General features: G+C 46.4%; 1 protein-coding gene across 2 annotated transcripts in view; it reads right to left on the bottom strand.

Annotated features, from left to right (window-relative positions):
• ZMAT4 (zinc finger matrin-type 4) overlaps window positions 1–22,930 on the bottom strand; it is a 68,563-nt gene that overhangs the window by 34,688 nt on the left and 10,945 nt on the right. For both annotated transcript variants that reach the window (XM_068662322.1, XM_068662323.1), the window contains exons 2-3: window positions 17,928–18,029; window positions 5,623–5,712 (exon numbers count right to left, since the gene is read on the bottom strand). In XM_068662322.1, coding sequence (XP_068518423.1) covers window positions 5,623–5,712; window positions 17,928–18,029 — 192 coding nt within the window. The remainder of the gene's footprint in view (window positions 1–5,622; window positions 5,713–17,927; window positions 18,030–22,930) is intronic.

Genomic DNA, 22,930 nt, shown 5'->3' with positions numbered 1-22,930 from the left:
AAATAAGCCCCGATTTAATGAGAATATTGTCTCCGTCACTCACTAATGTTATTCTTGAAAGAATAAGAGCCAGCATGCCTCTGGCCAGCCGTGTAGCTGAGCTGAGACCTATCGCTCTTAGCACACCCTGTGAGAAGAAGCAGTTGCAGCTGAAGGCTGTCAGCAAAATATCATTAACTCTGCTGCCAGCAAATGTTTGCGAACAAACAGTATCCACAGATACAAGGGTAACCGTACAAACAACTATTAAGTAGGGGAAAGAGGCAGATTTGCACCATTAGTCACAATTAATTATTCAATCCATCCATAAGGGAAATAAGGATTGCATTTAGGACCATATATGCATGGCCTCTCTTTTCAGAAGATCGCAGTATGGCAGGTTGGTTGCCTCGCACAATTTCTAAACGATCACTTTTGAAAATACTGCTCTGTGAAGAGCAAGATCTTTCGAAAGCTGGGAAATGACCTGCTGTATGCATGCAGTTAGCATCCTGGTTCATTCTCCGGGCAAGAGGCCCCATGCCATGGCAAGACTGCCTCCAGGGACAAGCCATCTGGAGGCAGTCATGTACTCTGTTATTCTTTTTTTTAATTTTTTTTATTTAAACAAATATTCTTCCAACTGCTGGTATATTGTCAAAACAGAAAACAGTCTGCTTTAGAGGCTGCAATCTTCACAACGAGTTGCAAATGAGTTTTGCAATTCATCCATGTGCAAAGATAGAAGACGGCTCAGGCGTTTACTGGGGCACCCTGTTCAGCCCAATGCTGGCCACACAGCAAAATCACACTCAAAAATCCAATTCCCCTTTGTCAAATTTCATCCTTCTATTTGGACAGAGAATGAAGGTCCCAGCTTTTTAACTCCCCCATGCAAATGTGTGAGACAGTTCCAGCCTAGACTTCTCCCCAGGTCACACGCAGCACCGCCGGAGCCCCAGTAGCGCTGCCACCACCAGCACATCCCCACCGGTGTCCAGCCGGCTCCTCCAGACATGTCCTCAGCTCACACAGACAGTGCCCCAGAGCGCCAGGCACACAAGCTCCTGCCCCGCACAAACCCCACACAAAGCAGCACCGCATGCAGTGACCCCAAGTCACGCACCGGAGGGGCCCCTGAGCCCCCCAGCAGCTGGGGAGCAGGATACAGGCACTGGAACAGTGAACTGATTGTGCAGGGGCACCCAACCCACTGTTTAAGGTCGTCTTCTCCCAAGAAATAAGAACAATTAGAAGGAGGACTGATTTTCATTGCTTTTTTGTTGTTGTTATTAACTATAAATCAACTTAAACCTTAGGGAGAAATCTCAAGAGGCGATAAGTACTGTTCTGGGTGTAATTTGCACTTCTTTTAAATAGGATTCTCTCAACATATTTTATGTCTTCAAAGAGAAATCACTTGAAAGTTAAGAGCCGAGAAAAAATTCCCAGACTCTATTGATCATCAGCGGTGGTAACATATAAAAAGACTCCAACAGAGCTCGTTTGAAAACCTGATACACTTCAGTGTTTACGCACTAGGGTCCCTTCCTCTGCTTGCTCTGCTCTTCAGTGATGTTTTTTTCTTCCCAACCTACTTTCATAGCTAGACTGCATCTAAAAAAAGAAAAAAAACGGTCAAATGACCCTCAGACCCCCCAAGTTCACAATTAAACCGAAGCACTACACATTTATCCTAGATCACTACCCATCTTATCTAAGCTCACTGATGTTTCTGGGTGAGCATCTCAAAGCCTGGGTGGGGATTTCACCACCAGCCTGGCATTCACCTGACGAGCAGTGGCCCTCATTTCCCGATCAGTCTGAGAGCGAGGCTCTGCCTAAAACACAAACAGACCCTTGCTCTAACAGCCAGCCATCTTTCACACCCTGAATGCTGTTCTTCATTAGCAGTATCAAGATGTTTGGAGAGACCTTAGGTACCCACACTTGCAGCATTTGTCGCAGTATCACCTTCCTTGGCCTCTGCGCTACCCTGCCCAGAGGCTGGACCCAGCCCTGAAGGGTAATTATGCCTTGGTGCTATGTCAGCGGCTGTTTCACCTGTAAGCAGATGGGCTGGGGGGAACCTGACCCCGGTGTCTTTTGTCACCTGTTGAATGACACCGCGTGGATAGGATTGTGCAGCCAACCAGTAAAACAACGTCGCTTGTTGGCCAGATCGCACAGGGACCAGCGCTGCCAGCAGCCCAGCCAGCCCGAACCAGGGCAGGAGCCCCCCACAGCACCCTTGGGCTCATTCCCACTGCTCACCTTGCCCTGCTCAACCTAAAGCTGAAAACATCTCAATTTAGCTTCCATAAAGCCCAGACCAGCAACTCTAGCCCCGTGTTACACAAGCTGAGCCAACGTGCAAGGATTTTTTTCTACTCTTTGTTTTTGCGATTTTCTCCAGGCAATCCCCTCTCTCTAACCTTTGCAAAGATGTACCGGTGACAGGGCTAATGACCTTGCATCAGCTGAAGCACAGCACAACATGCACAGCCTCGGAGATCAAGTATCTGTTTCCCAGCGCTGACATTGCTCCTCTTTCCCCCCGCTCTGCAGCAGCGCAGGCCAGCCTAATTCATAGGGCTTCTCTTTGTAATGTTATAAATTTCAAAGCAAATCTTGTACATCCACCAGAATTAACTTCAGTTATTCAGATGCCTGTTAACAAGCCACTAAAAGGCATAATCCTCATGCAGGGCCAGGCAGTTGCAGTCCTTTACTGGATGTTGCTTAAGAAATCCTCAAGAAAAAATGTGGATTTTTAATCCGTAGATGCAAATCTGCTGTCTTCATTTCCTAGTTTTTATTAAGAAGAAAAGATTATACAAACCCTTGAAATACAGCAATATAAAACATACCACTCCAGCCACTGCAAAGTGTCTTTTAAATTTGAGTTAATTTTCTGTGCATGAAGAAGGTGCTGCTGTTAAAGTGCTGTTTCCACAATGCTCTGTGTGAGGTTTAGACCACTTGCCTGCTCTTTTGGAGCCTGCTCTTCTTGTGGTACAAGCAAACAGCAAGTACCAATTCATGGCAATCTAAATCCAAAACAGGCTTTAAGGAGCATCTTAAGACCTATACATTCACTGAAAAAAGCCAACCCTAGATGAAGTGAGGGATGCTTTTCACAACACAAGCACGTATGCCAGAAGGAAGATGATAGTTAAAGCAACTCCACCATCTTACAGTACAAATAGGGCGAGAAAGAATTGGAAGGCTTTTCTCCCAGCCCAAAGAGTTCATTTCCTAGCAGATCAAAAATTTTCATCATGTTTGCCCTGATTATAAGTGGAGCCCTACTTTGCTGTTTTTTTTCTTCAAGTGAGAACACCCTGACTAAAACTAATTCTGAGACTTGAGGATATGACTCCTAATTTCAGAGTGGCCTTGACACAAGCTGTGACTTCCTCAGATTTCTTTCAGCTGAAACACTAAATGGAAATTTAAAATGAAATGTCAACCACCACTCAGTACACCAAAGACATGAGATTTGTCCCTTCTCCACACACACAAAAAATTAAAATAGTAATGAATAGCCCAACAATTAGGATGTCACCCAGTGCAAAACTAATTGTATGTCTAGGTCTTCTTACTTTGCAAGGATAATGGGTGTTTTAGGAATGCAGAATGCTTTTTATACTCCTCAAATAATAGCATATACAACCCTTCACACCACTGAGAGGCCAGGTAGAAAATGCTGTCTCTCAAACTATTTCATCTACAACTGCAGAAACTTTTCTTTCCTATTGTCATGTGGAGAAAGACAAAGTATTTTTGTTTTGTGGCCAAAAGGATACTAAAGAAATTGCATACAGTCATGTAACAGTGCAGTTTTTGATGAAAGAAGGATAATACTCCCTTTTTAGTTGCGGAAATTTAATTGGTTTGCAAGGATTATTTCTAATATTCATTTAAGTCAGTATGTCATGGCTTGACTAATGTTACTAGATATCTGAATTTGGCAATACAGCTGCATTCTGTACACAGTAATGATGTTATCATGCTGCCTCAGAGATGTCCTAAATATTTCTGTTCTATTTAAACGCTGAAAGCTTGGATAATAGCTGATCAGCAATAGGACTACTTTGCAAATACTGCGCTGTAAATGTTGGCAGATTTTCCCTGCTACATTTTTATAATATAAATAATTTCAGAATGTAGGTCTTGCATAGCATATCATTCACCTGTTTCATAAGGATTTATTCAATTCATGCCCCATTAAGGGCTGCCCTTGGCACAATCAAACACAAGGAAACATAGAATTACCTTAGTCCTCACTGTGCCCTTTCATAAAATAAATGGGAATTCATTCAGCTTTGATTTGAGGTCTGTTTGGTTCTCTCTGTCCACCATATCCATGTGCTAAGGTGCACGTGCAGGCCTGGGGTTTCTTGTTTGATGTAATGGAGCTCATTAAAGAATTACGTTTCAAGTCTATATGTGCATGTCCACTCTATCTTTAACATCCTGTAATTAATAATTCGATAAAAATAGTGTGAGATTCTGTTGTTATGGGGTAGATTGCATCTGCAATTACCCTGTGTGCAACATAAAAGTTCTACTAAAATTTTAATTACTGTGTGAAGGAGCTTTCAGATCCCTTTGGCAACACTCACAGGCTTCCTCCTTTAATTAGAAGATATCTCGCTAAATATTGATAGCATTAAGCCACAGTCACAGTCGCATAGATCTGAAATGGCTTGGATACTATCTGCTGGAATCTCATCGGCAGCTCTCACATGGGCCTGGGAACACGGGAAAGAGCTGACTGAATAATTCACTGAGAATCGTTCACTCATAAATGTAGTCTGCCTTTATTGCCCGACAAATGGCTGTGAGCTGCTCTGATTGCCTCACGCCTGTTTGTTTATCTGAATGCAGCTGAAGAACCAATCGCATTTTTTTTGAACTGCAGACAGATTGCAAAGCCTCCACGAGGAGTCTTTCAGCCGCAGCATTCCACTTCCATTGACCCATAGAAAAAATCAGGTCAGAGGAGACCTGTGGAGGTCACTTTAGTCTCAGGTGACCTTTCTGGTCATGCTGTGGTTTCCAGCTGCATCATTGCACAGGGACAGCAGGGACACCAGGAGCTGAGTCCGAGCGGGGGGCACAGGGTCCAAGGCACAGTCCTCACCTTAAGGCCTAGAACACGCTGCACGGCACCCAAAGTGCTGGCCAAACAGCAAGTTTTGCAGTTGCATACGAAAAGCTGCTGGCTTCAAGCACAGCAGCTCTAAAGCCTCGGCCAGAGCCACCGAGGAGCAGCCTCCACCCTCCCAAACACTCAGCCATAAGCCTCCCTGCAGCAATTTACCCTTTCTGACTTTTGCAGTCGCTCACCAGCAAAAACCAGGCCATTACAGGTAGTTTGGTCTTCGTTAAACTAAATAAATGCTGGATATCTGCAGCGAAAGAGCATTCAAATAACTAAAAATGCAATTACTGTTGCTGACATGCATAATATTTCTTGTACAGTTTATTGAAAATTATTTCCAGTTACTTAGCATTTCAGCTAATCTAAATGTTACCTCTGGGTACTTGATTATCTGTAGCTGTTACAGAAAAAAAATGCACAGAGTCAATGATTCACAAAGCAGTTGAGTAAACAGGGACTCAAATTATACCCACATTTTCTGATCGGAGCTTTTTAGCTGGACAGCCTCCATCTATGGGATGAAGCATATAATAGAGGCGAACTTTGCTGGCATGTTTCCGACTCTGGAAAAAGAAAGAAAAAGAAAAAGCAAGAAATGAAGTTACAAAAAAAGCAAGATGCTCTACTGCACTGCACACAAAACCAAACTGCAGTAAGACTTCACATCCCTCTGAGACGTGTATACAAGGTGGGAGGAGAAAAGGGGGAAAAGACACAGGTGAGAAACACCTGCATCTTGTGTGGGTTTCCAGGAGCTTTCACAGAGCTCTCCCCCGAGCCGAACTGAGCTGTAGGGAGGTTACGGCACCTGCTATTAGCAGGAGAAATGGTCCACCTTCACCCCACGCCGTGCGAAGTCCTGCTGCCTACAGCTCCCCAAAGGCACAGAGGAAATAAAGAGGTAAGAGAAGAGCAGTGTTTGTTATCAGACCATTTCCACACCAGGAGAGACTGAAAAGATCAGGGTTATTAAGCTTCAGGAGAGACAGGATGGCATCATAAGGGATTAGATGCATACACACAGACAGAAACCCACAGTTCCTACACTTCCAGAAGAATAAAATACATAAAGGGAATAAAACCTCACTCTCTAGGAAATAAGCCAACTGATACCTGCCAAAGGTTTGAAAGAAATTTCTCCCATGGGTAAATTATCAGATAATTGTGCATTATATGAAATCTCCTGCTTTCCTTAGAAGCAGCTGGGGCTGGCTCCGCATCGCCCTCCAGCACCAGCACCGCATTGGGCGCAGCCAGAGCGTGCCGGCAGGAGCACTGCCCTGGTCACACCAAGAGGCAGAGCCATCCCCAGAGCTGCCAGCCTGCAAAGCAAGATGTAAAAGCTGCTGCAGCAGGAGCACAGACGCGCACCTTCAAAAACACTACCTCGCAATCGGAGCTCTCGCCTTCCAGTAGATGGAAGGGGAAAATAGCCTGTAACTACTAAATAGGTGCATCCAGAGCCCAGACATGCACGGCAGCTATTATTATGCAAATGTTTTCTCAGAATCTCCATTTTTGATTGCCTCACGGAACAATGGCACCATAATATTACAATTTCAGATCACAGATTTGCAATTTTAAAATATTAAATTATCATTAGCATGTACTGGAACATTCTTTTTCCTGTGGCGTGAACGTGGAGCTAAATTTGCACAGAGCTAAATTTGTATGCATAAATGTGACTACGCAATATTTTTTTTTAATGGAGCAAATCAGTCAAGATAAATAATGGCAAATATCTTTCCCTAATTTCACTTTCTGTATCCATTTAGAAAATGCAATTTTCCCTGACAGAACTCAAGCTCTCTTTGAACTTGCTGCTATCAGAGCTTAGCACAGGAAACCCCAAAAGCTTCAGCTACCAGTGATTAGCAGTCCAGATAGCGATGGCATAATTAAGAAACGACAACATAAATGTTTGAAAGGCAAACAACAGTTGTGGAACATCAGCCTCACTATCTGGTGCTGATCCTGCCTCAATGTTTTCTTGTCAGGTTTGGGCTAATCCTGCATTTCTCGATGTCTCCTTGTATGCAGCTACAGCCTGTGGAATTTATAGGTTACAAAGTTTTTCCATCTTTTGGTTTGGGTGTTTTTGTTTTTAAGTCTTTTAAATATGAAAAGATTTTAACACTAATCATTCCTATTGTTCTTTTCTGTGGCACTCACCTGTGCAATACATGATGTCTGAATGGCAGCAGTAAAAGGCAACAAAGCTTCAGCCTTTTGTAAAACACCTCTTACTTTATTTACACATTTGTTTGGACTTATGAATGCTAAGGAAAAGGAATAACTTATGTTTGGCATAATGTTAAACTACATGGTCCCTGTGCGGCCTTATTATCCTACGGATATAAAAGCAGAGCTTAAAATCATCCCCAGCTTTTGCAAGTAAGTCGTGAGTACCTCATTCCCTCGAAGGAAGCAGAGGTAGCACAGCCTATTTGTCAAACCATTTTATCTCTGGTCTTTCCTACGTTTACATGTGTATTTATCATCCTAACACCACAGCAAGAGTGAAATGATTGTTCTTGGTGTGCTGCTTGCAAAGAGCCCTGCTGGTTATATTCTCTCCACAAAGCCACCAAAACCCACTGCGGCAGTGATGCGCGGAGAAGGTGAGTGCTGGCAGCGGCAGCGATGCTCCGTGATGCTCCATGGCCACTTCTGGCAGGACAGCTTGTGGCGTGGGCAGGGCTGGGCACTGCTCACTTGCCATCCAAGTGGAAGTACGTGAGGAACAGGGGGCAGAGGAACAGCCGCACACAGGAACCACAAAACCAGCATAAATGGGATCAGGGCTCACGCAGCTCCTGTTTTGATCCCCCTCACAGCACCCATGAGCCTTAAAAAAGACAAACTTTTGTCACAGCTGTAAATCTGTGGTCTGGAACAAGAACACCGCCTTTGAAGGTATCTGCCTGCTCATCAATAGCCGCCACAACTTATCCTAGGGTGCACTAAGACAGTGTTTCTGTGCCTGTGAATATTTCCTTTGTAGCTTTACAAAGTGTTATGCCAAAGGCACTTTCACTTGAATTCTGTCTCTAGTGTCTGGAAACAACTCCTATAGCAGGGAAGAAGTCTAGCTTAATACTACATACATGCTTTAAAAACAACCCTCTCTGTGTGATGTGGGGGGGGAGCTCAGAAAGGCAGTTTTCACATAGCAACTGCAGGCTTCTGCATTGTAAGCTCATGCTATTGTTAGAAGGCTCATCAATAAAAGTAAACAGATCATTTCTATCTATATCAAACCTATTCTAATACCAAGGACTATGGCTGAGGCAGCAGCATCCCAGCAATGCAACCCTAGCACAGAAAAGAACAAAGAGGAGCTGAGTTGCGCTATGAAATGCGATTTGATTTTGCATAAATCAAGTTTTGCAGCACAGTTCTGTCCAGAGCGTGCAGCAGGGAGGCGAGAGCAGACAATCAGGGCTCTGTGGGAAGGACAGCAGCTGGCAGGACCCTGTGAGCTGCAGGCGAGGCTGTTTTCGGACAGAGCAGATGATTTCTGCCTCTGGAGCTAGGACAGCAAGGGATGAGAAGTGAAAGCGCTGGCTTATGGAGGATTTGCTCACTGCTGCAGTAATTTAGCAGCTTTTTTTTTGTACATTTACCAGCAACAGCAATGTCCTTGGGAAGGACCGAGGCACCTCTCCCTCTACAGGGCCAGGAGTCTCTTGAAGAGGCATTAGCTGGGGGTTCACTGGGCTGGGCAGCACCCGCAGCGATGCCTCCTTCCTCCTTTTGGCAGAGGGTGCAGGAGGCTGCCAGCAGCCCCAGCCCAGCAGCCTGCGGCAGCCCAAGGGTCTGTTCCCACTTTGCACTGCTGATTTAAGCTGACCTGACAGTCTGAAATATTTCACCATCTTGCAAGGGATTTCTTCCCTTACCCCAGCCACCTCACCAGCTCCAAACCAACTGCTCTGCTCCTTTCCTCACGCTGTGATTGCTTCTGATCCGATTTCTCTATTCTCCACAGTTCTGTTTATCATCTGCTTTTCACTCTTCCGCTCGCAGCATCGTGTTTTCAGTCAGCCTGCCTTTCCTTTCTTGCTCCCCGCTCCTCCATGCCCTGGTCTTGAGCCAAAGCCACCAGACCCCCTTTTGCCGGGGACACACAGTGCGTCAGGAGCAGGCAGAGACGAGCAGGAAATGGGAAAAGGAACTGTAATGGCAATGCTAATGGCTGTGGCTTCACTTAGCTTGCAATAAATTCTTTTCCAGAAGACCGTTGGTTGGATTTTAATCCTTTTAGTGTGTACTGTGTCGATCCTTTTTGTATGCTGGCAGTTTCTTAATTAAATTGCCACAAAACATGCAGTCATATGATTACATCAACTTTATTATCTATATGTGCCCTACTTGTAATCTCATCAAAAGACAGAAAGTTATTTTGGCTAGACCCAGTTGCCCACACCTCATGCAGAAGGGCAGTCACTCTGCCTGAGACCACGCCGTGCAGCCCCCTCCGGAGGGGCTCTGCCCCCCATCACCTCCAGGAGCTCCCTGCTCTTCCCAAGGCCTGACCAAGGCCAGCGGTGATGATGCTGGGTGCGTGGCCAGCTCCTTCCGAGCACTGGTTTGCAAATGACTGGACTTACTGATTCAAAAAAGCAACATCCTGGATTTCATAATCGTTGTTTAACAAACTTTCCAATTCCTACTGGAACGGAACCAATTTCTCCCTCATTCTGTGATATAACAACATCCTCTGCTTTTCTAAAATAGAGGACAGAAGTATTTTCAGAAAACGCCTTCCTTTTTTTGCCTCTCCTACCCACACAACGAGCAAACACTATTGTCAAGATCCCCGTTGTTCACTGCAGAGACAAACTCCGTCTGTTATTCCAGACGCTGCTGGGTGCCAATGTCCTTTTTCTCTCTTTGTAATTTTTGCAAAGCCTCATTTATAATTTATGGTCATTTCTATCCACTTCCCCTTTTCCTCTGTGAGTTAATTTTTTAAAATGTGTCTCCTCATACTTGTTACTTCCTGGGCACACAGATACGTGTCCGTAATTCCCAATTACATACAACTGGATTTACACTGCTAGGAAGCTGGCTTCTTTAAAGCAACAGGTAGACACATTTCCAGTTTAGACATTAATTTGCTCACACATAAAGGTAATTAACTGCTGATCTACTCACCCAAACAAAGTGGAAGCAACCACTGGCCCCTTCCATTTTCTCTACATCCATGATCATTCCCTCCCTGCCTGTTTAGTCCAGAGAATTCCCCAGCCCGGGGGCTCCGATGTGCACCAGGAGCAGTCCCTGCTACGTGCCATGGGGACCATTTCACAGGCCCCAGCAGCATCTCCTAACTCCTTATTCTGCAACTTTAAAAATGAAACAAAAAGAAAAAAAAAAAAAAAAAGACTTCAGATGCTCCAAGTAAAACAAATAGCGGTGACCTGCTGCACCCAAAGCCGGTGACTTGTAAGGGATTAAAGGGGTTGCTTTGTCTTCCGCTCTGCTCAGCTCTGCAATCACGCAAGGTCGAAGTGTCCAGCCCGAGCCTGGCAAGTTTAATTAAAATCAACATTGTTGTTGCTACAGCCACCTTAACAAGAGAAAAGGGCCACCCACTCGAGGCTCCTTTGAGGGTGGCCCTGGATCAGACCCAGCACCGCAGCGCATTTCCTGAGGAGCTCGGAACCGGCACCGGGACCACCTTCCCCCTTACCTGGGCACCAAACCTAGGAGGAGCCTCAGAGCCTGAGAGAAGGGTTCCTGGGCTGATCTTGTTCAATGGCAGAGAAAATGCTGCCCTTGGGTTTCTCCCCTTGGTGCAGTCTCCAACCCACAGGCAAACCAGGGGGGTCGCACCATGCCCTGTGCAGCAGGGACAGCACAGGCTCCAGGGCTGTGTGATGCTTGCTTGCTTACAGGATTTATTCCATAGCTGGAAACCCCTGCCCTGCCATCCTACAACTGCCCATTCAACCAGGACCTATGCTCAGCCCTGCAGGCTCCTGCATGATAGATAGCTGCAGGCCAGCAGAACAGTAAGGCATGAATTTTCTGTCTCAGGAACCACCGTTTCATCTTTAACTTCACCATCTCCTATACTGATTTCAACTGTAGCCGAAGTATCTCTGGTCCTGCACACCGCAGTGTGCCCTGCAGAGAGAACAATCACTGCCTGCTCCCAGCTGCTGCTCACAGAGCATGGGGTGGCATGGCTCAGCACTGTTCCCTCATCCACCCCGAGTACCCGTGGCTGCTGCCAGCTCCACTTCTCCTCCAGACACGCTGAGAGTCCCTCATCGCTCCTCCAGCATTTCTGATATAGGTGAATTGTAAATTCAGGCTAATGCAAATCGGCATTTACTTTTCTCTTGGTGTTCTGGGATTTTTTTTTGCAAGCAGTGCACATCCCTGAGAATGTACCCAGGGAAAGGAGAGCTGGGAGAGAGAGTGAGCAGGGCAAGAACCTGAGGCAAGCTTCGTGCAGCAAGCTTGACCTTTGCTGTTTGCTCGCAACCAGCTTCCCAGCTGTATGCAAGCCCTTTATCAAGGTCTTTGTGGCATTTAAAACCCTTTAAACTTGTAGAAAAGCAGTTCCTCACATGTCCCTGCTCAACATGCCTTTACCCTCAGAGCTGTGCCAGGGGTGTGTACAGAGGTGCCTTGGTTGGTGCCTTCGCTGCAGCCATGGGTTTGCTCTGCTGCCTTGAGCCAAGCCATGCAGAGACATCAGGTTCCCCCGACAGAAACAGATCAATTTCAAGCAGCTCGAGCCCAGGTTTCTCAGCTCAGGCTGATCTGCCACAGGTACTCAGGCTGCTTATATCTGCATTAACCTCACTGTTATGGTCCTGACACAATGGGAAACAGCACCAGAAGAGTTAACTCAGATACATCTCGTTACGAAATTTACCCAGCACAGTGCTGCAAAGCAGCAAACAGCAGCAATGCTTGGCTGTTCTCATTCTATCTCTGTGTGTTTGAAACAAATCACTTTTTAAAGTATGTCAGTGCAACTCGCTTCTGAGAACCTGCTCAGCCCCGGTGCAGTGCGTGGGCGGATTTTGTCACAACACACAAAGACAACTAAAGACTCTGCTTTCAAACACCTGGAATCCAAATCCAAACACAGCTTTGAGTTTAAAATATTAAAGAAAAGCAGGAATCAATATCTGGAACAAACAAATGCCTTCCTGTGCATCAGCACAAAGGGGCTGCCGCAGGAAAGAGAGGCTTCTCCCCAGGGATGGTGTGGCCGGGGGCTCATCCCAATCACGCAGCTGAGCGAGGTGCCCTCACTTCCAGCCCAGGAGCCTCCCTGGCTTGATGGGGCATCCCTTGTGCCTCTCCATCGCCTCCAGCCCCAGGATGGATCTCATCCCTGGTGGGTTTTACCACTGCTCAGTGAGTAGCCTAACGAACTTCAGCTATTTTTAGCCAGAAATGGGACTCTGTGCAGAGGGAACCTTGGAAGGGAGCTGCATGAGAAGTCTTTATCTGTTCTGCTGCTGCTGCTGCTTAGCAATAGGTTTGGACACTGGGAGTGCATTAAAAATAATGCTTGGCCGTTAATGTTTACAACAGTATAGCAACATGGAGCCTTGTAAAATACCAGTTTAAATTGGTTTCCTGGAGCACACTACTCCAGTAGCTAATACTGCCCTGGTGAGTATGTACTTACTGTATGCAGAAAGGGGAAGAGGTATCACAGCAATCTCACCATAAAAACTGACACCCACGTATATCTTTCATATATGCTGTGAGGTCGCATTTACCTCAACATATTTTACTTGCTGCTGGTAAATGGCACGACACAAAGTGGATGCCAAGGCAATTTGCAAAGGTCTGTATGTGCACATACAAAAAACAGAATGGCACCTACATCATCTTTGCAACCAAACAACACACACACACACATTAGAAGCTTTCTTTAGTCTGAATTTTGTTTCCCAAGCTGAGGTTCTACCAAACACCAGTACAATCTGCAGAATAACCTGCAGAAGTTTGAGCAACCACTTGAAGCTATACACTGTGCATACAATGCAGCAAAGCAAATTCTCAGCAGTTGGTGGGAAGGACATAGGAACAACAGGTAGGACATGTCCCATCCTCCTTCATCCTCTGAAGTATTTTCAGGTTTTTCTCACTACAGCAAACCAAAACTTTGCAGGTAGGTGCCATGGCACAACAGACCAGCTAGCGATGCTAGCATTCCTTCAGCAACACCCAACCAACACCAACAGACACCTTGACAGACCAGAGCCCTGTGTAGTTTCGCTTCCAGCTGAAATGTGTCCTCTCTGCTCCTCCATCCTGGAAATGCCCGCAGCACCTCGTGTGGGGAGCTCACATCACACACAGAATATTCCAGCTCCTTGTGTTCTGGTGCAGCATTTATTTTGTTAACTGGAATATATGCTCCTTCGCTGCATTAATATTTCAGATACAAGATTGCCTCTCCAAGCACACACATTTTGATCCTTAAAGCACTGATGTGCCAATGGTAAACAATGTTTATTATTCTTACTGACAAGCCATCATTTTATGCAAAGTTTCCCAGAGCAGGACAGCCCAACTGGAAGCAGATTAACTTGAGCACCACTCCAGCCCGTGCAGACAGAGTATTGATGGGGCTGTCGATACTGTGCGCCTGCTTCGCCCACTGTGACAGGGTGAGAAATTCCAAAGAACACTCGGCTCCCGGAGATGAGCCAAAGGGCACAGCACTGTATTTATTCTCTGGAGTTTGCTCTGCATTTGAATTTTAATACACTTTTCCTCTGCCCTCCCCCTGCCTCTCAGGCTACACAGCGAGCATTTAAACATCATTCCTTCATTTCGCAAGGTGAGCCAATAACAGCACATCCACGTGACACTTTCCTGGGCTTCTCTTCCTTCAAACCTGGTGTATTTCTTCATTTTAAATGAAAAAGTAAAGTACCATCTGAACACCTGAAGCAATAAAGATTACAATGAAGAAAAGCGTTATAACAGCTTAAGGAGCAAATGTGGTGATGAATATGCAGCTCAAGGTGGAATCTGAAAGCAACTTTGCATATTTGGTAATTTTCCTGCAGGATTTTCAAGGAGAAACTTGAAAATAAATTGTACCATCTTTCTAATGGCTGTGAATACTTCTATACAGCAATGAGGATTCAGAATTAACTAAGAAACCTTATCATTCTAATTTACAGAGCAGCACACCAGAGTGACTGCTACAGCCCTCTCTCAACGACAGAGCTGGTAGAGGGTGTTAAATTATGGGTAATCAAGACATTATTCAGGAAAGAGGCCTGCCACTCCAGAAGGATGCAGAAATACCTAAATCCTCTCTGGAACACAGGTTTTCAATGCACTTTCAGCAAGTAAACCACATCTTACTTCCCCCCTCCTCCTCTGCTTGGCACAGGCCACTTCCACAACCACTGCTGCCCGCTGACCTTCTCTGATTTCTCTGATGCTCTTCCCCTTGCAGAGGGATAACAGCGGTCGCTGAGTGTATTGATCCCCTGCTGAAGTGGTCACACATCTGCAGGGGCTTCTGCTCATGGCAACAGCCCCAGTTATCCCTCTGCAATGCTTTTGAAGGGTGAAAGGTGTTGGAATAGCAATGCTTTGCTGATAAAAGCTGCAGGAGCTGATTCACGACCACACTGCGGTGACACAAGCCTGAACCCCAGCCTTTCCACCGGCTCCCACCTCCTTGCAAAGGGCTCTGCACTAAGGTGTGGACGCTGGGTCACTACTCTTTTCCTACTTAAAAACAAAAATCAGCCCTCTCATTTCAAAGTTGTGTCGGAAGACACACACTGTCTGTGCAAAGAGAGCAGGAAGGTGCCTTCTCGGCGCGCTGCCCGGCCCCACGGGAACCCTACAGCAATGCCCAGGACCTTGCCCCTCTCCCCTGACTCTCCTCAGCCTCCAGACAGAGTTGCACAAAGCATGTAAAATAAGGGCAGTATTTTGCTGTATGTCACGTTGGTAGCAAAAATATGCTGCAAATACTCTGATTCTTTTGTCATTTTTCCACTACACTTGCCCTTGGAAATAATACTGCTTAATACTGCACGACTGACATCAAATTATTTCTTATTCCTGGCAAAGTCCTGCAGCAGAAAAGAAGAGTTATTGGTTGATGATTTGGGGAAGGAGACGAGACAGCGATTGGAACTGACTACTCCTGTTTGGCAAGATAAAAACATCCCCCTTTCATACACTATTTCCCTCCTTTTCTTACAGAGAAACGTCTTATTTTGCATGCGCAAAGGAGCCAAGATTTCACCGCCTGGCACAAAGGCTGCAGGCCTCCCTTGGCTGTGACGAGGAGCCAGGGGATGAATTCCCCAGCTCTCCCAGCTCCGGCTCAGTCACGGTGCTGTGGACCCACACAAACCACGGCACAGAGGGAGATGCGTTCCCCACACAGACCCTGAGCCTCAGACACCGGCTTTGCAGTCCAGCCTCCAGCCAGTGCCTCCCCCCCCCGCTCCCAGCCTGGGCCAGCACCGGGCAGCATCAGAGGGGAGCACCCGCTGGCCCAGGGTCCCCACGCAGCTCCCCGAGCAAGGCTGGAGCCCCCTGGCAGTGCTGAGGCACCGGGATGAAGCTGGGCACGTGTCGACGGCAGGGTTTTGCCTTCTGAAGTGTTGCACTTTTCCCTGTGTCAAGGGCTGGCAGCTGTGGGCAGCACGGAGCTCTCGTACCTTCACCAACAGAGTTTTGTAAAAGAATGGTCATGTTGTGAATCCAGACATTACAGAAGTGGATATTCTCACCATAAACTCAATTTGTCCATCTGTCCAGGGAAAAGAAACACCTTATGACTCAAGTGTCTAGCAGGAGGAATGGCCTTCTCCATTCATGTAGCAGATCCTCGGAATGAACCGCTCATGAAACAGTGTCAGAGCAAGAATTATTTGCAGAAATTATTCTCCAATAATTTTCCATGATTAATGTATACGGGGAAATCACAGACAGCCTGTCCAGTGTCTGAATGGAAAAAGGCTAAGTTCGCCTAAGAAATGATTCACTATGTATTATTTGCTCAGGTCTCTCAGAACCAAATCCAGCTTCCATTGGGAAAGAGACTGGAGCTGCAGAAAGATTTCCAGTTTGGTTGTGCAGCCAAAGCATGGGCTGCCCACAGAGCCTGCCCATGATGTTCGGTGCCACACCAAGCCACAGCAGGGCAAATGCTGCACGCATTGACAGCACGGGGAGAAACATCCACAGCGCTGCTCTGCCCATGCCCCGGTGACATCCCCCTGTGCAGATGCACCTTATGCAGCATCGCCTTCCCCAAAAACCTCAGGGCAGGTCTGCAGACCTCCTGCCATGCCCGCGGTTTCCTCGCACTGGGGTGCAAGCAGAACACGCGTTCCCTCTGGGGCAGCACCCGGAGCCAATGCTCAATAGTGCCATGTCCCACAGCAAAAGGCTGCCGCAGAAGCACCGCTGCAGGGCAGAGGCACAACCAGCTTCCCGTGGGGGACAGGCCAGGCCGGGCAGGGGCCAGTCCCGTCCCCCCCGGCTCCCCCCATCCCTCCAGTGCCCACACGCTGCTCTGCGGCACGCGGCCCAGTTGGGTAACAGCATTGTTGTGCCGAGCGTCTGTGGCGTCTGCTGGGATTTCACTGGGGATGACAAATGAGCACAACACCTCACGCTAGAAATATACAACAGAAAAACATGCCGTTTTCCACATTTTGAAAACATCTGCTACAAATTAATGATTCAGCTCATACCTACAATTACAGACACAGAAGAAAAGAGATTGGCTGAGCACCCCACTGCTCTCACGTCGCTACTACTATTTTGCAGCAATGCTTCTGCCTCCTGTAGACCAAAATTTGGCAGCCGCACCACCCATTTACCAGGATCTGGAAGGTGTCCCTACAACTGCAGCCTTTGACTTCGCAGTGGCTGCTGTGGTCTGTGCTGCACAGAGGGCAGCCAAGGGAGTATTTACAGGAAATGTCTCAAGGAATTTGCCAAAACAGACATGTACGGTGCCTTATAAATAAATGTGCATTATTGTTGTTGTTATTTATTAATGCAGCACAGCAGCCTTGGATACCATACATTGATTAAGCTTCCTGCATGTCTTCACTGGCCAGCACCCAACCTGGGGGCTCGGCCCGTGCTGCCGCCGGCCTCCCCAGCCTCCAGCATTGAGGCATGGGTGGCAGCAGCTCTCCTTTCCTGAAGGATTTCACAGCAGCATATCCTTCAGGAGTTTCCTCCCTTGTTTAATATGAATTTATTTAATTTTGTTTTGAAGATATGCAGTGCTGTTAATTGCTGTTCTAACATGTCTCTAATGATATACCCTTCTAATTGTTTATTGCTTGCCTACCTCTTAAGTGCTTGAATACATTCAGAAATACTAATCTATTCTCTGCACAATCAGTGATTCCTATTCAGCCAAGCATAGTGCAGCACAGTTAATATAAAAACTTGAGTTTGTTTTGCTGAACTCTTAAGTGATTCCTTGCTAGCTACATTTATTTGAAAACTATATTTTATTAGAGGTCAAATTGTAGCCTGACTGCGGATTTAGGCAGGACAAAAAAATACATGCAGCAGACAACGTTGCAGTAACATCGTTCACAGAATAATGTGCCACCAACAAAAGTGATCTTTTGAATTTTGAGTTTTCAAAGAGGAATTTTAAATGCTCATGTAACTTGCTTACTGGGAATACAGTAGCCAAAGCCACCCTGTAAAACACGTAACTGAAAGAGGCATCGATGGAAGAGTTACAACCCAACAGACTGATTAACAAAAAGCATCCTACCTCGTAATGGGCCACGCGCTGGGACTCGGATATTAGCTGTGCGCTGCACACTTTGCAGTAACTTTCAGTGAATAATTCCTGGTCAATGTCAGATGATTTCATCTGTTCACAGCAACAAAGAGAAGAGACAACAAACAGATTTAGTTCCAAGACACAGGTAGAGCAGGGCAGTTGTATTTGATGAAGACCCCTAAGGAGACACGGGCCAAGCAACACCTGAGTTGCGGGGTTCTTCTCACAAGAACCACAAGTTCGGAGTTCCCAAGATTTTCACACAGGCAGTCTACACCGAACACACGGTCCTAGCCCTGCCAGCACCACTACCTGCTCCTTCCAGCACCCTGCACGCCCGCGGGCTCCTGCTTTGAACCGCTCAGGCACATCGGAGCGGTGCCGTCCCCTGCCCTGTCTGCAGGGTGGTGCAGAAACAGACCGAGGTCAGAAGTAATTAGGCAGCAGTTGTCATCAATGAAACAAGAAGTGCTGCAGTTCCTCAGCCTTTAAAGATAATAAATAAATAAATGAGGATATTACAAACTGGAGGAAGATGTTTTCGAGCTGGAAGGGTGCTCTGCTGCATTTCTCAATTTAGACACTCTGCTACATTTCTCAATTTAGAAGAAGGAAATTGCTTAGGTGATTTAGCGGGCTGTGCTGTTCCCAAGCAGCTGTTTAAATATTTGTGCATTCCCCACAATTTCCAGTGAGGACACTTGCACTTCCAAAAAGAGCTCAGTGTGTGATCTGATTCATAGGAACACTTCACTTCTCTGTTCACACCTGCTTCCTCACCATGCAAGCAATTGCAGGTATCAGCCTCTGAACTGATAATCACAGTGTGCATCAGGAAGGTTGAGGCTTATGCAAAACTGAACCCAGGCAGAGCAAAACCCACCAGATGTAGCTTCCCATAAAGGATATTTAAAACAAAACAAAATACATAAACTGTGCAATTGAAGAGTGAAACAGAGGGCAGTGCTTTCTAACTAATGCCAAGATAAAATCTCTGTTAATTCACAATCACCACAAACCCAGGCACAATGAAGACTGATAATTCAGTTTTTATAGTGTTTATTCCACTGACTGGGAAGAAAAGTATCATGGAAATAATCAGGTTATGATACCTCACCAGCAGAAGAGCTGCAGGGTTTGGGGACACACCAGAGCTCTGGGGCTGCTGGGTCCGGCTGTGCGGGGTCAGGATGGGACAAGGAAGCTCTGTGGGCTTGGCTGCTGCCAGCCCGCTGCAGGTGGCTGCACCACGACCCACACACACTGCAATCTCAGGAGCATTAAGGTATGTGTTACAGGTAACACATAAAACACATAAAAACAAGCAGCTGAGCAGACACCTGAGGGTCTCAGCCTGGCTCTCACCCCCAGCCCCATGAAAAAGGTTCACTTTGATGTTTGTGATCTACCAGACAAAAGATACAAACCACAGAGCTCTTCTGCTGGTGCCCTCCCGCTCTGATTCTGCAAATCACTTGCTTGTTTTCCCTTGTTCTCTGCCTGGGTTTAATCTTCATTTACTCTGTCTAGAGAACTGCTGTACTGCGAAACTTTCAAAGACACCAAAAGATCCTTTTAGGAGTACAAGAAGTGTTGCAAAATTGCATCAAAGGCAAAATAAAATGGAAAAAAAAAAAAAAAAAAAAAAAAAAAACACTCAAAAATACAACAGATTGACACAAAACAAACCAAAGAATCTCATTAAATCTTAATCCAGCATCCAAGATAGAGGCATGTAATATCATTTTCATCTGCATGCAGTTCGCAATGCTCACAGTATAAACTCTCATTGCAAAAATCAGATTAAATCAAAAGCTGCTCAGTATTACCTTAGCCCTGCATGATCTGATAACAGATCCCAGGTCTACACCCAAGCATTCACGCAAGCATTGCACTGCCAGCACCCATGTGTACAAATCACCCTAGCAAAGCCATCATGAAAACGCAGACAGCCTGAGAACAAGTTTAAACTCAAGTACCAAACAGACTTTGACCTGTCCCAAATAACTATAATCGAAATGCAAAAATCCCCTTCCTTTCTCACTATGCCACTTAATTGCCTCTCTGCTGCTAGAGAGCTCTCACACAGCTTTACTGCCCAGAGTGCCTTTCTGAGGACTGACATTAAATTTGGCTGGTGCAAGCTGCTAGCTCTGAATAAAGCTTTTATGTTTGGTGGCTGCTAGCTGGGTCCTTTGCCTTTTTTTTTTTTTTTAATATTTTTTTTCTGTACCGTTATATTTTCCCTTCAAGGATAACATGCTGTAGCAGGACATCAAAAGGGCATCAAGGTAATACGCAGTGAAGCAGATGGATGAAGACAGACCTCTCCATGCCAAGTAAACCAGGGTCATCGCCCCGCTGTGGGGCCCAGGGCTGGTGTTCCCTGGGAGCCCGTGCAGAGCCTGCAACAATGCAAGAGCCAAGAGGGGCCTGTCTGCTTCCTACAGAGGGATTCCTACAGAGATTCCATAATGGCAGCAAGGTAACCACAGGTGGCCTGCTGATGGCATCTGTGCATAACTGCAAGGGCTCCCGTCTGCAGCAAAAGGCAGATTCCAGACATGAAGCCTTGGGAAAAAAAAAAAAAAAAAAAAAAAAAAAAAAACCAGCTTTGTTGTGTCACTATCTGACCTAAAAACAGTGCTTTCTCAAGCTCGAGAAAAGCTCCTTTCCGTCCCCTCCTCTTGCCTTGTTTCAGATACACTCTACTTTATTGTTTTGTGGGTCAATGCCAGCAGTGATTTATTAACTTCTTCCACCTGCAAGTGTCATAAAGGGAGTTCACAAGCAATTAATATTTAAGTATTCCTAATCGCTTAATTCCATTTTAACTCTTGCTGCCGACAAGTGCCTAACAGTTCCCAGAACTGACTAGTCTGGCTGATCTTCACGACATAACCTGTCTGTCAGGAGGCAGAGTGGAAACAAGGCTTTTCTGCACCAGCAGCCTCCAGCCCGTCTGGGGCTGCAAAGCTCCGCACGCCTCCAAGATGCTTGAGGAGAAGCTGACACTGAGCAAGGAGGGATGTGTTCCCTGCTCACTCTCAAAGGCTTTTCTTGCTGAGAGCTGAGGAATTAATGTGTGATTCGCACCCTCACCAGCCGGACTCAACAACCCAGCCAAGTGGAAGCACTTGGACTGCACACCAAGGTCTAAGTACCCAAAACTCTTCGCACCTTCCCCTGGTAGAGACAGGAGCAGTGGTGCCCCCACCACAAACACTGCTCACCTCGCCCACCTTGCCTCCTCTTCTTGCAGTGGGTTTATGATTTATTATTTCCTCTCGCATCGGTGCTTGAGATTTGGAGTCCCTCCTCCCCACTGCTGATCAGTAACCTCTGCACATGTCAGCTCAGCGCCTCCAGAAGTGGCAAACTGTCATAAGAGACTTCATTTTGAATACCTTGTGCCATATGGTGACGATTCTTCTCAGCAGTTTCAGTGACTGTAACAGCTTAATGAAAATCAATTTGATGGGGCGGACTCCAGTTTCTGGCAACAGCTAGAAAGATGCTAACTGAGTTGCACTAAATTTTAGAGGAGAGCAATCCACATATTGACATCAGAGACATACTCAAAGCCGAATTGCCTCCTTAAGGAGGTGTGTTGCACCAGACACAGGCACGTGCTGAATCTGTGCCTGTCACGAAGGACAATGATGGAAGTGAACCTGCAATAAAAGCTTCTGCAACCCAGACCCAGCTGGGACAGTGAGACCACTGCTGCCCAGGCCCAGAGAGCCAGCTGGAAGCCACGAGCTGCGGCCGTCCCTTGCTGCTGTGGCAGCTCTCAGCTCGTGCCTTCGGTACAGCAGCCGAAGCACAATCTGCAGTCACTGCTAGCAAATACTTCCCTTGTGTTTCTGATAAATACTTTTGTGATCTCCTCTCAGGCAATCTTCCCCCAGCAAGCTGCTTCTATTTTTATTATTGCACACCCCCGTTATCAAATGTTTCGCCCCCTTTTTAAGCAATGAGCTCATTAGAGTAGGGAGAAAAAAAAAAAAAAAAGAAAAAAAAGCTCTTTTAATAACAGCAATTTCACAAATGGTAGCAAATGTTCCAGAGTAACTGGCCCATATTCCAGCTCTTAAACATGAATGTTTTTTCTGATTCCAAGTTTTGCCTTTTATATCCCTTCACAGACTACCCTTGGTAATTTCTACTGTCAATTATTTCCATATTTCAACAACAATAAGCAGAAAAACACAACAAACCCAAAAAGCTGCAGACGACTTCACGTCACTTCAGGGCAGGGAGTTTGAACATGCAGCACCATCCTCAGCCTAACCAGTCTGTTGTCAAAAGCAGTCGGCTTGCAGCTTTTCCAAACGCTCTGCCTTCAAGTGCCCGCACCGGCAGCTCCCACGGCACTTAGAGCAACGGCTCAGAGGGGGACACGTTAAATGGAGACAGCAAATAAAGGAGCTAAATCTGAGATCACAGACAAATCCCTGGGTAACTGCTGCCTAAACTTTACAACACACGCCTCAGGTATACATATAGAAGGTACAGGCAAACATCAAAGAGGTCGCTCCCTCAGCTGCTGTGACCGCCGACCTGCCAGCCCCGTGCATCCTGCCTCTCCTTCCCTGCGATGCGGCCCCACAGACCTCAGGGTCTGCTTCTGCATCATCGTTTAGCCAGCACATATTAGGGACTTGGGAGCACGCCAGTCCCATGGGTTTGGTCCACCCGTGGTGTTCAGCACACAGAGATGCATTTTGTGCTGTGCCCACTGGTGGCGTGGGGCACAACCCCCCTGTGCTGGGGTGTGCGGGAATGCCTTGTTCTGAGCCCAGCCACAGAGGTGCTGTCTGATCACCTGCTTGGTGTGATGCACAACACATTTCTGCACAGGCTCATTTTTCATATGTGCAACCAAGGACAAGGAATGCTACACAATAAAGCACTGAATTCAGCAACTTGGTTTCTTGCAGTCAAGAGGGAAAAAAAAAAAATATGGTCCTTTATCCAATTTACTCTCA

Source organism: Anas acuta, chromosome 27, assembly GCF_963932015.1.
Source record: "Anas acuta chromosome 27, bAnaAcu1.1, whole genome shotgun sequence".
In the NCBI taxonomy this organism is placed as follows: domain Eukaryota; kingdom Metazoa; phylum Chordata; class Aves; order Anseriformes; family Anatidae; genus Anas; species Anas acuta.
This window is presented reverse-complemented; position numbering and strand designations above follow the sequence as displayed.